Genomic DNA, 14,827 nt, shown 5'->3' on the forward strand with positions numbered 1-14,827 from the left:
CAGACAAAGGGAGCTGAATATTTTTATTTTGTTTCCGGCAGCATCTTGCAGGCCTTGTGAAGCATCTGCAACATACGAAAACAAAACTTTATATAAAGTCACGTTCTCGGTACATGGCATTTGCACAGCTTGCTGGCGAAACATTGTTATATCCAATGTGTGTTGCGTTGGAAGCCATACTGACTAGCAGCGTCTCAAGCCCTGCTCAAAATTTATACGTACATCCCTAGAAGGGACAACAGCAAGAAAATTCGAGTGTATTCATAGCGCACTACATATCTGGCGTAATTTTTCCCACAGACAATTACGCAGTTAAACGCCCTGCCTGATACTATAGTGTATGCGCTTAGTGAAATCTTTTCGGCTGCGCTCTGGCAGCACTTGCGTACAGCTCATCCTGACTTGTAACTGTGTACATTGATTATATGTATGCCACTGCAATCACACTATGTATTGCATCAGTATTTTCGTGCCTACCCATGCGTTGTTCCATGTAATGACTATGCTTTGTTTGGTACTTTTTCCAGTCTCAACAGACAGCAATGCCTCAGGGCGAATGTAGGTACCCAATTAAACATTAAAAAATACACTATGACCGGCGTGCTCTTGCCGTGGGGGCATGTGAGGTACCGTTAACAGTAAAGGGTAATCCTTGCTAGAGCACTTTTGCCATATTTTTCGTTTTGTCTTCGAGCGATGGTTAAGTTTTGAAGAAAAAACGCTGCCTCAAGCCGCAGAGACATTATATGGTCCAGCCAAAATGAATCGATATTTTCCTCAACAAATACAGGCCCACCCATCGACTTGACAGATGGCCTGCTTGAAGAGCCTGACCGAAGCTCAGCGTTTTTAGGGGCGAAGCACCTTAGGACCGTGCCTTGTCCCTCGTCGTCGTCCGTCGTCCGTAGCTCTGGTTTGCATGGAGACCGCTAGAGGCGCTGCGGTGCACACGGGCATTCGTTCCCTACGCGCGCTGTCTTTCTCTCTCGTTCCCGACGCAGTCTTTCTTTCTCTCTTGTCCATAGCTCTGGTTTGCATGGAGTCCGCTAGGAGCGCTGCGGTGCACAAGGGCGTTCGTTCCCTACGCGCGCTCTCTTTCTCTCTTCAGCCATGGATGATAACGGTCGCTTCTGATAATGGCCCGCCCTCTATGGATGAAAAGGCGAGAGTGGTGGCTCAACAGCAAGCGGAGTCGAGGTCTCCCGAAGCTGCTGCAGCACCGACGCAGACAACAAGCGGACCCGTGGTCTAGGGTGCGGGAAGCTGCAGCAAAACGGCAAAGCCGGGATGCTGACCCGGACCTGAGGGCTAGCAAAGCTGCAGCAGTACGGCAACGCCGGCAAGCGGACCCGGAGCTGAGGGCTCGCGAAGCTCGCGCTTGAACCGAGCATCGGCGCCACCAACCGCAGGTAGAAAACGCTTCCGGCGTTTTGCCGCCACTTCTGGGTCCGCTTGGCGGCGTCGGGGGAATCACGGTTAACCTAGTAGGCTATATGCAAGCGCTGTTTACCAGCGCTTGCATGTAGGCTCCCTAAGTTAACCGAATGATCCACCGGTGCTTCGCCCACTCATTATCATTCACTTCGTGGATATGCGGTGATTTTTTCCACACCATTCTTTAAGCGAAGCATTTCTTGGCGAACATTTGCCACTGTGACAGTATCTATCTATCTATCTATCTATCTATCTATCTATCTATCTATCTATCTATCTATCTATCTATCTATCTATCTATCTATCTATCTATCTATCTATCTATCTATCTATCTATCTATCTATCTATCTATCTATCTATCTATCTATCTATCTATCTATCTATCTATCTATCTATCTATCTATCTATCTATCTATCTATCTATGTAGCCGCCTACGTCTTGGTGCTCTCATGGTTGTATCGTTAACTTTGTATTTACCAAAATTGGCATAGTATGAGAAGAGTGTACGGCGAACATAAATGATAGGTTTTGTCATGAATATCATAACATGTGTGTCATGTAGGTCATGAAAGAGCCGCCTACGTCTTGGTGCTCTCATGGTGGTTTCGTTCACTTGGTAGGTACCAAAACTGGCATAGTATGACAACAGTGTATGACGAACATAAATGATAGGTCATGACATGAATTTCATGACATGCGTGTCATGTAGTCCTGAAACAGCCTCCTGACAATGACAATGCCCCAGCGAAAAAAACATTAACACTCAGAAACCACTGAAATTGGTTCTGACGTGGGTACTAAGGGAAAGAAACACTAAATGATGATGTTAAAAGTCATGGTCATGAGCATGACTGCAAAATGACAATGACTCAGCGAAAAAGATTCACACTCAAAAACCACCGAAATGGCTTCTGACGTGGGTAGTAAGTGAAGGAAACGCTAAAGGATGATGGTAGAAGTGATAGTCATGAGCATGACTCAGCAAAAATTACAATGACTCAGCAAAAAATATTAACACTCAAAAACCACCTAAATGAGTTCTGACGTGTTTACTAAGTGAATAAAACACTAAAGGATGATGGCAGAAGTCATAGTCATGAGCATGACTCAGCAAAAATGACAATTACTCAGGAAAAAAATGAACCCTCAAAAACCACTGAAATGGGTTCGAACGTGGGTACTAAGTGAAGGAAACACTGAAGGATGGTGGTAGAAGCCATAGTCATGAGCATGACTCAGCAAAAATGACAATGACTCAGCGACAAAAGATTAACAATCAGAAACCACTGAAATTGGTTCGCACGTGGTTACTAAGTCAGGGAAACCTTAAAGGATGGTGATAGAAACCATAGTCATGACCATGACTCAGCAAAAGAAGATTAACACTGAAAAACCAATGTAATGGGTGCGGATGGGGTACTATGTGAAGAAGGTTAATGATTGATGGTCGAAGTCACAGTCATGAGCATGACTAAGGCTTTCGCCTTATAAGGTCTCTCAGGCCTAGCTAAAGGGAATCCTCAGGACTCATGTCATGAATGACATGACATGCGTGTCGTGTAGGTCATGAAACAGCCACCTACATCTTGGTGCTCTGATGGTCGTTTCGTTAATATGGTAGGCCATAGTAATGGCACATTTGTGGCACGTTTTGTTGTTTCTGGACACGAGGAAAACCTTCTACGATTTAAGTTTTGATCGTAGACAACCCATATCATGCTCCTAATCCCTAGGCACACTTCTTCGCATAACATCGATTCCCACAGGGCGTGGGATCCCCCGGCCTTTTTTTTTTCTCTCGGCCTGAAAATTACAATTTTAAACTAAACTATACTTTGCACATATGACCAGTCTTTTTATAACTTCAGAAGAAAAAGACGAGTTTCAGTCTTACTGTCTCAACCAAACAATTCGGAAATTGTAGGCCTACATAGAGTGTAAAGCAGCACTCCTAAACTAGCCGTAGACTCTTCGCATATTCATCAATTCACGCGCCCAAAAATAACCTCAGCAATCGGACCGCGGAGCTACGGTTGATGGAAAAAGGCAAAGGGAAAGAACAAACGTGCAGAAAAAAACTATTTTAACGATTCAGAAAGAAGCAAAGCTCACAGGTACGGGACAAAGCCATGGCGTCCTATAAGCGAGACACTTTCTGGTTTCCTTTTTACTGAAGGGGCGAGCTTCTTTGACGATTCAACATTTCCAAATATATCGCATTTGCTGTGATTTACACAACGCTAACGTTTGAGTAAACGTATTGAACGTCATAATCGTTCCTGCTTCAAACTAAGAGTCCTGTTACAAGCGATGGTCTGCGGAACAACTTCCGCTTTTGAGCAGGCGAAACTCATTGAGCCATGGCAAGAGCAAGTGAAGAAAAGTTATCTTTCTAACAACCGGACACTGAGAAGTTTTATTGACGCAGAAGCTTTTACCATCAACAAACGAACAAAAACAGGAACTCTTGGAAGCACGGAAACAGGCATCTGGTATTAGAATACATTTTTTTATGGCACACGATTTTGAGATTTTTTCTTTCACGCAGATGACAGAGAAACACAAATGAGAAACGACCAGATGTAACATTTAATGAATTTTGAACAATATTACTGCATGAGAGCCATACATGTGTAAATGTAATGCAATTTTGGTCGATGCACGCTTTTGCGTTCTTCTGCAACATGCCCTTTCGTGAGCAAGGTGGGTTCCCGTGATACTGAGCATTTTTTTTGCCGCGATAAGGATAGTCTACCGTCATTTTCACAGTGGTGCAGGCCAATTATCTTTGCCTATTGAATGTATCGCTGTGCAAAATTTATAGAATGTAGAAAGCAGGATGCATTGTAGCCGCTCTATTCTCGCCAAGAACGTCTTTCACTCGCATTGTCGCGGACGAAGCGAGTTAAAAGAAAGTACTTCCACAAGCTTACAGCTGGCATAGTTTCTTTGTATAAAATAGAAATGAAGTTGCGTCTTGGTGCTGGTAATTGTTAAACACATAGCCGATTAGGCTAGCGGTCTCACGAAAGCGAATGCGCAACTGTTCGAAGTCGTCCCGCGACGATTCCAGCTTGCAATACTCACCTTGAAAACAGCTGCGCTCGAACACTGGACCCACTCTTCCATCTAAGGAGCAAAGGAAATGACACGGTAACAGCACTGTTGACATTGCAAACTTCCCCGAGGGTAACTTTTACTGTTGTCGGGAGGAGGTGCAAGAACATGACAGAACACCGGAATTCTTGTGCGACCTTGTTAAATCACTTGAATTTCCGACAAAGCTGCGTTCTTCAAGTACTTGTATTAGTATTTTTTTGAACAGCTGTACTTAAAAACACCGTATATCGCATCTGACCGATAACATGTCATTTGAACGATAACATTTGCTGCGAATCCAGCGCGACTGCCCCGTAGCTGTGACGTCGCACTGCTGAGCTCAAGGTTGCCGGTTCGATCCTGTCTGCGGCACCCCTACTTCTATGGGGGCGATATGCAAAATACTCGCGTACTTACATTTTGGTGCCCGATAAAGACGACGAGGTGGTCAAAATTAATTGAAGTTCCCTACTACGGCGTGCCAAATAACGGAATCGCGGTTTCGGCACGTCCAATCCTAGAATGTATTTTTAATTATCTGAAAAATTAAACCTAAACATGGTGTCACATTCACATGCATATGGAGCTTAGATAACCCTTCCTATTCTTGTAATAAGTACTTGCTTCAAAGGCGGTAATTAACCAACACACCTTAAATTTCTTGCGCACATTAGCTGTTGACCTTGTTTCTGTGTGAACGCGGTGGTTGATTATTTAACCCAAAAGTGCTAAAAAAATCTACGATGTTCCTAAACATGAATGTAGAGCTTTGGGGTGTCCATATCGGTCATTTACTGCAAACACTAATTAGCCCACGCAAGTTAGACATAACTAACATGCGACCGATAACATTCCCGCCATTTTATTCGTATGTGAAGTCGGAGCCACATTAAGTGGGCACAAAACCGTGGGAAACATCGCGCACGACGTTGCTTTCAAGCGTTAGAATATGTATTTTTTTGTTAAGCCTGAAAAACTGACACTATTTAATCTTTGCCCGCACATCACCGGCAACATGCCTTCATGGCATGTTGACATGACAACCGCATTCCCTTCAGATAGCAACCTTGTGGCACATTTTGTTGTTTCAGCACATGACGAAAACCTTCTATGATGTAAGTTTGATCGTAGACAACCCATATCATGCCCCTAATCCCTATGCAAATTGAATGCTGGTTCCAAGTTTTCACGTTTCGATCTCTCGGGACTCTGGTAAAGAAAGTAAGCGCCTGAAATTGGTCGAGAGGCGTATTTAGTCATTATCTCCCAAAACCCCAATTAGCACACGATCTTTAAACTTTCGCTGCACAACAGCAAATGCATTTCTGCCGTACGATGTGCACAGCGAAATTTTATAATTGAAAACTACCCTTGCATTTCATACTGTTCACGATTTATTCTTTATCTAGGACAAAACGATCTTTATGCTGCATGTCGTCAGCGCACCTGAATTCTCAACAGCTTTTTTTTTTTTTTTGCCGTGAGGCGTCGACTAAGTTGCCAGGACACAAAAATTAGCGTCAAACTTATTTTTTTTTCTTCTTCTGTGAGTTAGCCTTGATGTTTCCAGAACACTTGACGATGAGTCAACTTTCTTTTTTCTTTTCCTATGAGGTGGCCAGGATCTTGCTAGGACACCTGAAGTTCTGTCATGTTAATTCTTCTAGGACATAGCCACTAATATCGAAGCTATCTCAACAGCATTTCCGTCGTCCCCCTCCGCAAGTATTAAAAATAAGTTTCAATTCAATATATTGTTGAGCTATTGCGAACGCTATACGACAACAAACTCGCCTTCTTGAAGCAGCTGCAGCCAACCAGGTCTGTGGTAAGGTCACGGAAGAATTCGGGAACGTGACCCATGCGGCTGTTGACGTATTTCTCGATGCCTTCTTTGTTGCACACACCATTCACAGACTGCGAATTCGTGGGCGAGGGAAACAGGTTAGCATACAGACTAAGACCCGGGCTATGAACATTACAGACAGCTAATCTGAGACACCCATGGTGGGTAAGGCTGGAGCCTCGGAATATGCACTGGAGTACAGCGACAGGAGACCGGGCGAAGATGCGACGTAATAATGTCCGGACTTTGCAATGAAGTTATGTGACAGAATTCGTGCTCAAGCCAGCATTGCTACTACATTGTTGTCAACTCCATCTGAATAGAAAGTTCTTGACGCGGCGCCTTATGTAGAAATCTATTATTAAATCATTAGTCTCCGTGCGTTCATAGGCATGGGAAATCGTTCTAGGAATAGACAGTTTAGGAATAGCGTTTATAAGCAAACGTAAATGCAATAAATACTTTAAAAAGAAGATTTGCGCAACCCTTATGTTCTTATGTTTCCTCATGATATGCATTCTGTTAGCTTTCTCGCTTATGGGATCACTTTGCTCTTTTTCTCGCTTATGGGATCACTTTGCTCTTTTTCTTGTATTACTATGCATGACATCGAACTACTTACTCTTGTGCGAAATGTATCTTTTTTTCTATAATTAGAACGTTACCAGTTCAATATATTTTTATGTAATACTGACGTAATCCTTATGTTTATGGGTCCAGTGTTATTTTTTTTGTTGCTGCTATTTTTGCATTTTTATGTATACGACAATGAATTGCCTGTTCTTATGGGAACTGTACCTTTTGTTTTATACTCTAATGAGCACGTCACCTCCACAATTATTTTTCCGTAATCATCTAACCTACGCAGGAAATCACGAGCACCCATTATTGTTACGCCTATTAATCGTGTACGCATATTATGTACCCATTATGTATGCTGCTTTCCTTTTTTTGTGATGCCCGCCTTACCCAATGCCTCTCACGAGGCCTGTAAGGACGTGTTAAATAAAATAAATAAACCCGTCTCACGATGACTATACCGACGGTTTGTGCGTTTAGCATCGAATCAATATAGCGACCCAAAGCATTGCCACCACCGAAACGAGTCAAGTACGAGGCGCCTACTGCAACGTCATTGCTCCCCTTTCGCGTTTACCTAAGTACACTCGCCGCCCTCTAGCGCCGCCACCGCCAAGCCTGCGCGTGGCCTCCGAAATGCATGGCGCGCCGGTGCGTGCGAACGCTGAGAAACGCGTCATGCGGCGACCGGGCTCCTCTCTCACGCTTCTTTCAGGACACGCTGCGCCATCTATCGGCATTGCCGAGAAGTGCGTGCGTGGTCTCCGAGATCATACACGTGGCGCTCCGGTGCCTGCGAACGTTGGGAATTCTTCCCTCGCTCGCCGCACACTCAGCGGCATATATATACTCGGTGACCCGAGTTCGCGAGAGGTTTATTGAAGAGCGGCACACGCCCTGTGCATTTACGGTGCAGTTAGATAGAGCGTTGGCGTGAAAAGCGTCACGTGACCCAAAGTATTTGTGGTGCAGCGCGGTAGCCCGACACGCTGCCCATTTGACCATGGACAACCCGGCAACTCAGGTAGGCGGGAAAACGGTTACAAACATACATAGCACCCGAAAAGTGCGCGGAGCACCTTAAGAATGCTAATGCATTAAAAATTAGGCATGTAAACTGACGAACGAACGAACGAACGAACGAACGAACGAACGAACGAACGAGCGAGTGACAGCCTCCCATCCTCCTCTCCCTTTTGGGCACCTCCCAGCAAATCGCTGGATCGGGATCACGCGTTATTTTACTCGCCTTCGTGCGGCGAACAAGCGAGCGAGCTAATGGGAGAAAGTGCCCAACTCTTTGCCGCCCCTCCCCACCACTCAGTTTCGCAATAGCTTGCCTGAGAGAGAGTTTGCCTGGTTAGGAACGATCATGAAACGAATAGAGCGAGCTCTCGACTGCAGTAAAAACAAAAATTAAACACCAGAAAGACTGAAAGACATTTAAAGCTATTACGAAAGCAACACGCGCCGGCATGCTGTTTGTTTGCAGGCAAGTTCTATTTCCAGTTCTGTATGACAAGCCTCATACAGAAAAAAAATTTGTTATTGCTCAGTTACCTAGAAGTTCACGACAATCGTTAAGTGAACTCGCCCGAGGGAAAGCCTGGACATATGCTTTGAATGCCAGTCAGAATGTGAGGTTGAGTGGTGTTAGCTACGCCTTCATTGGCAGGAGCGTGAATGCAAAAACGCCCGTGTACTTGCGTTTTAATGCGCGTTAAATAACCCCAGGTGATATAAATTAATCTGGAGCACTTAACTACGGCACGCCTCATAATCAGAACTGGTTTTGGCACGTAAAACTCCAGAAAGAAGAAGAGCATGCATAATTTATGGCGATTCCAGTCAGTTTTCAAGGCGTAAGCATTCTTGGAGAGCTCTCCAGCCCTGACAGGCGGAACATGTAATGCTTTGTATCTGCACAAAAATTCGTAATTTCCAAAGACATTTAATTGTTATGATAGTGTAAATGTAGATGATTGGTAGCTTTTAAGCACTAAGGGACAATTTAAAGGAAGAAAATACAATCAGAAGGGAATACCCATAGATATATATAGGGCTCCTTGGAAAATGCAAGTGGAAGCTAATAGTAGGGGTGGGCCAACATGAAGATTGTGGGTGGGGCAACTTGAAATTTGAATGTGGGCCAACTGAACTTTGGCGGCGCACCAACTTAAATTAGGGGGTGTGCCAACTATAGAAATTTGGGGGATGGGCCAACCTAAATTTAGGGCTGGGCCAACTTTAAATTTAGGGGTGGGCCAACCTAAATTTGAGGGTGGGCCAACTTGAAATGTTGCTGTGGGCCAACTTGAGATTTCGGAGTGGCCCAATGTCCACTTGAACGCTGCTGAGCGTCCTTCGAGTTAATAACACCTCGCGGGCAAACGAGCGCGTTTTGATTGGGCTTTACCGAGGCGCAGTCAGAACGTAAGCGAGAGTTTGCGTGGACAATGAAACGCGTGCCTAACAGAGGCTTGCAAGAGTGACAGCGAGGGTGACATGGCATCATGGCGATGCACTCTCCCCTCACGCAACGCCTCACGTGCTAATACGCCAGCTGGTGTTCGCTTTCGACCGCTCTGCTCTGTTGAGGTGCCCTGTTGCCCGGCGTCCCGGCTCAATTGGTACGATTGCATTGAAGGGGCTGGATGCGGAGAGCAAATCTGACAATTGTCTACTAAAGCCTCGGCATTCTTTGCCACCGGAAAGGCCATGGGTAGACGCGCATAAGCTAGGAAAAGCTAGTAAGCAAAACTAAACAAAAACGAAGTCACAGCCGAACCAAACATTTGCTTACGCCTTAGTAGACAATTCTGAGAATTTCCGTACCTTTTTTGACTTGATCCTTTTTACTCAGACATAGTCTAGGAGGAGGCCGAGAAAAAAAGGCAGACAATGCCTGACGGGGTCTCGACTTCCTCTACATAAACACACAGCAATTTAGTATGTGAATTGAATTCTAGGTCCCAGCCTGGAAGCTTCACAGCATTATTATGCAGGTGGGATATTGCAGGTGCTCCGATAAACTCCAAAAAACCAGCCAGCGTTGCACAAGCTAATTCAATAGTTGTATTGGCAGTATACCAGGATGTTGCTATAGTTACTGTGCGACGTTAATGAAGTGGCGCCATTTTTTCGCACTTCAAGGACACTGCCCGCCTTTGAGCTCTATAAGGAAAGCCTACAGGTTATAGCAATAGCTTTATAATAATTTTTTTATACTCACGATTCCAGTAGTGTCGGTATAGCATGCTCGCATCTGACAAAAAGGTGAAAGAGAAATTAGTGTGAACTTTAGATAAGATTATTAGTTACCATAAAGTCGTGTCAAGGAATTATACATGCACTTAATCTGGCGAAATCACAGTGATTAACATGTGTACCAGGCTAAACAAACTAGGCAAAGCTCCGTTCAACTCGCTTGCTTTAAGAGTTTCTCGTAAGAGTTGCATCATAAGTCATGTATTTTATAAGACTATGACAGCTCGAACTACCATAAGTGCCGCCGGAATAATAATAATAAAACATCTATAACTACAAAAATATATCTAGGTAAAAAGAAAGTAGTAGCTTTTTACTACCTAGTAGCTTTTTACTACATTGGTGTGGTGAAAATGTTGATTGCATTAAATTTCCGGCGCCAAACGGTATTCCCCATAACTTTTTTCTTTTTTTTTACTATACACATTGTCTCTGTAAAGGTACTACGAGCTCAAGAAAAACAAAGTGCGTGGGTGTGTGCGTGTGTGCGTGTGGGGTGGGGGGGGGGGTAATGTCGAAGTTACTATACTATTACGTTATTCACTCTTTTTCTCTCCCGCCGTGGTTGCTTGGTGGCTATTCTGCTGGGCTGCTAAGCGTGAGGTCGCGAGATCGAATCCCGGCCACGGCGGCCACATTTCGATGGGGGCGAAATGCGAAAACACCCGTGTACTTAGATTTAGGTGCACGTTGAAGAACCCCAGGTGGTCCAAGTTCTTCCGGAGTCCCCCACTAAGGCGTGCCACATAATCAGGTCGGGGTTTTGGCATGTAAAATCTCATAATTCAATTGAATTCTTTTTTTTCGCGAATATTCTTTCTCGAGACAGAATCTGCAAAAAGGTCACATTGTCTTGTTACTTTTGGCCAGGTATTTATGTAACCTTGTATATATTAAGGGTAATTTTTCATGGTAAATTACTCAAAGGTAATCTTCTGGCTATTCTATATTTATGGTAATTTCTTTCTTCTTACGGTAATTTTGCTCAAGCTGCAGTACATCGCAACATGGCCTCAGAACTGCGTTATATATCTTCTGTTTGAGAAAGAGAACACAAAATGGCGCAGCACCATTAAAGAAATTCGGGGCTAGAAGTGAAAGTACGATTCCTGATATGGTTTTACTATTTTACTTTAAATGGCAGGCCGACTGGTCCCTAAACCGAAACAGACGGTTCTGGTACGTAAGTCCACCATACTGTCAACAAAATATGCTCTGAGAAGTTGAAGAATTCAGTATTTATGTCAAGTTGGCTTTTCCAAGCTTGCCCACGCGTGGTTGCTATGCGCTTGGAAAAAAAAAAGTGTAGACCCAGGGTCAAGTCCCCGGCAAATACTATCGTATACAAGAATAGACCGCTTACAAGACGCGATTTTCTTGCGAATACTGCAATATGTTATTATTGCATGCCCAATTTTTTTAAACTATTAAGCCAAGAGTTGGCTTGTACAAGCAGCACCCTCTATACCGTATAGTGAGATTTAATGAATCGGCGGGCTGTTAGATACATCATCATCTTCAGCCTACATTTATGTCCACTGCAGGACATAACTTGACATAAATACTGAATTGGTCAACTGCTTGGAGCATATTTTGTTGACAGTTTAGATAAATCTTAAGGTGACAAAACAAAGGTGCACACCCGAAGCGAAAGTGCATGGATAAGAAGTTATAGAATTGTAATAAAAAACAGCTGTAAACTTTACCAGGCAAGGGCGAAAACATGGTGCGAGAGCATTGCAAACCTGCTGCTGCATTGCTATTGTCTTACCGTGTGTATATCTTTGTTTCCTTTAGAGTAGCACTCATCCATAATCGCCGTGTCCTGCGAGTAAGAGAGAAGACACACTTAGACCTCTCATGACGGCTTGCTTCTTTTGCTTTTATGGTAGAAACCACGGGAGCTGAACTGAACAGCTCTCGATGCCTCAGGCACGCAATAATCCATAAACTATACTGAAGCGTCTTCTTTTTTTTTCTTTTTTTCTAGCTAACTGTAGGAACTGCCATCGGAACGGCCTTTTCAGCAGTGCGCTGGTCTGAACTAGTTGGCTTGTGCGTGATCTGGACCTATTGCGCTTATACTATATGTTACGGAAAAATCGACTAAAGGCACGTGGAAGCAGTTAACATGCACGAAATGAGATAAAGCGGAACGCAAGCGTGATCGAACTAGCAGAGGGTTAAAGTAGAGGTTGAAATCTCTGACCACTGCTTCAGCACTTCAAATCCCCAGGCACTGCTTTTGTTTGCTGACACACGTAGTAGATACGCGTTGACCCTACGAAGTTCTTAAATGGTATTTTTCTTCTTGCTTTTTGTGTTCCGGTAAGAAAATTTCTGGGCTTAATATTTCCATAACGCACAACTAGAATGGGCTTAATTTTCTCGCTTCTTTCTTTTAGGGAGGGGAAATAAAACGAAAATAAATTAGGATGAGAGACGCGTAGAGTCCTCGCTCTAGGGTAGGGACGGCTACTTTTTTTCATTTAGTTATTACTCAGAAATAATCGAAACACACGAATTCTTACCTATTAGAACCCGCCGTGGTTGCTTAGTATGGTGCTGGGCTGCTAAGCACGAGTTCGCGGGATCAAATCCCGGCAACGGCGGACGCATTTCGATGCAGGCGAAATGCGAAAACACCTGTGTACTTAGATTTAGGTGCACGTTAAAGAACCCCAGTTGGCCAAAATTACTCCGGAGTCCCCCACTACTACGGAGTGCCTCGCAATAAAATCGTGGTTTTGGCAAGTAAAAACCCATAATAATTTTTTTTACCTATTGCTTGTTTAAATTTCACTGGTTTTATTTCACGGGTGTAGAGGTAAAGGAGAAAATCTCATTTCTCAAAATTTAATTTTAGCGATAGTTCATTGTTGTCAGTGTTCTTATGGTTTCGTATCTCTTTTAGCTTCCGTTGGTGCGGGGACACTAGCCACAAAAGACGTCGCTTAGTCATCGAAGGAACAGAAGCATTGGGGTTAGCCACCTTGTATAGTGATAGAGTGTACCTCTCTAGACTTAACTAACTGTAGCTGTAGCTCTTCAACAACAACGAATAGACAATAAAATGTGGGCGAAATCAAAGTTAAACAGGTTGCGTCTAATGTGATTATTGAGTTCACTCGTAAGCTACCCAGGGCTCATATTACAATGCTTCCTTCCGTGCACTGCTGTCTGCGTACCTTAGAATCGACGTTCAACATTCGCATAACCGAAAGCACGAGCCGGTTCACTTGCGGCTTGTCCAATGCGCTGTCGACCGCGTCGTAAATGAGCTGCAGCCGGAACTCTGCGTACACAGAAAAGACCTACGGAGTCACGGATCAAGGGTCGGATCAAGCCAATTTACAGTTTGCCCTGCTCAAGCGGGCAAGGTCTTCCGGCACCACAACATTCCATAGTTCTGGTCTCCCCAACGTTCTACAGTTTTCTCCACCTCGCCAATGTGTGCTTGGACTTGAGGCTACATTACTTCAATCATCGAGACTAGCAACATCTTCGGTTTCACCACTATTGCTTCCTACCTAAATGTTGTCGACGCAGGTGCAATGGAACGCTCTGGAAGGTTTGGGTGGTTGGGGAAGAACACGTGAACAAAAAGAAATGCAGAAAAAAAGACAATGTCCCATCTTATTCGTACCGTTCATGTGCTTGTAACTGTGCATGCCACTCACATTGCTTACAAGTACAGCGGCTCGTACTCTTTGCACCAGTGATTGTATGTTTAAACCACTGTGACATTGGCCTAGGCAAGAAGGTGTTCGCACATGGAAAGACAAACCCTTCAGAGCCTTGCACTCAATCCTCAGCGATAGACTATTAGAAATGTTCAAGTGTGGAGGAATATACGTGGGATAACATTTGTATTTTGTTGATATTGTCGCGTATACCCTGCTGTAGAATACGCGCTGAATGAGGATCCAGGCAAGCGTAAGCGTCGACGCGCGATGCCGAGACGAACCTCGTTCTCTTCTTCTTCAGTCCCATTGCTGTGCCACACCATGTGGCATTACTCCCTCCTCGGAAAAAAAAAAGAATGGGGTCCTCTATACGCCGATACTTCCGGATGCTGGACGGTCGGTCATTTTTCCTTTTGCTACGTCTTTCTCATTCCATTGCTATATTAAGCACGTCTCGGTACTAAACAACGATTCAACGTTATTAGCTGTGAGATGTAAGAAGTCTGGCCACTGAAAGTATTACCAAATAAAAACACAAAAAAAGAGGAGAGGTAAAGAAGTGAGAAAACACTATCGGAACACTCTAAGAAACAGTCAGGAAAAGAAACCACAGCGCTTTTTCTTTTTCCTCCGAGACCGATCAATAGCTTCGCAGCGTAACCACATATGCAGCAGCTTTACCGATACAACCGTCTTACCCAGGTCATTCTCGCAAGAAGCGACGGCGATGACCAAAGCCAACAGGACCAACCTCATTGCTCGTACCATCGTGACTGAACGCGGCGCGCTTTCCTCTGCAGCTGGATCGAGTCCTTCTTGTACTCCGCGTTCATCAATCTCGCAGAGCTTCGTGGCTGCTGGACGTCGCGTGTTTGGACAGCGGTGCGCACATCCCAGGGAAAGCGCGATCCCAT

The 14,827-nt window shown here is 44.3% G+C and overlaps 1 protein-coding gene across 1 annotated transcript; it reads right to left on the reverse strand.

Annotated features, from left to right (window-relative positions):
- LOC119462726 (uncharacterized) lies at positions 1-14,722 on the reverse strand. Its single transcript, XM_037724012.2, has 7 exons — positions 14,612-14,722; positions 13,416-13,522; positions 11,999-12,052; positions 10,193-10,225; positions 6,330-6,452; positions 4,524-4,565; positions 1-65 (listed from the first exon to the last, which is right to left on the reverse strand). Exons 1-7 carry the CDS (start codon positions 14,679-14,681, stop codon positions 24-26), a joined length of 471 nt encoding a protein of 156 aa, XP_037579940.1. The 5' UTR covers positions 14,682-14,722; the 3' UTR covers positions 1-23.
- Between the last annotated feature and the right edge of the window lie 105 nt (positions 14,723-14,827).

Source organism: Dermacentor silvarum, chromosome 8 (assembly GCF_013339745.2).
Source record: "Dermacentor silvarum isolate Dsil-2018 chromosome 8, BIME_Dsil_1.4, whole genome shotgun sequence".
NCBI classification, from domain to species: Eukaryota; Metazoa; Arthropoda; class Arachnida; order Ixodida; family Ixodidae; genus Dermacentor; species Dermacentor silvarum.

Coding starts and splice junctions, on each gene's coding strand:
- LOC119462726 (XM_037724012.2), bottom strand. CDS start 14,681: ATGGTACGAGCAATGAGGTTGGTCCTGTTGGCTTTGGTCATCGCCGTC. Junction 4,566..6,329: donor GCTGCAGCTGCTTCAAGAAG/GCGAGTTTGTTG, acceptor TTTGCTCCTTAG/ATGGAAGAGTGGGTCCAGTG. Junction 66..4,523: donor CGAGCGCAGCTGTTTTCAAG/GTGAGTATTGCA, acceptor CGTATGTTGCAG/ATGCTTCACAAGGCCTGCAA.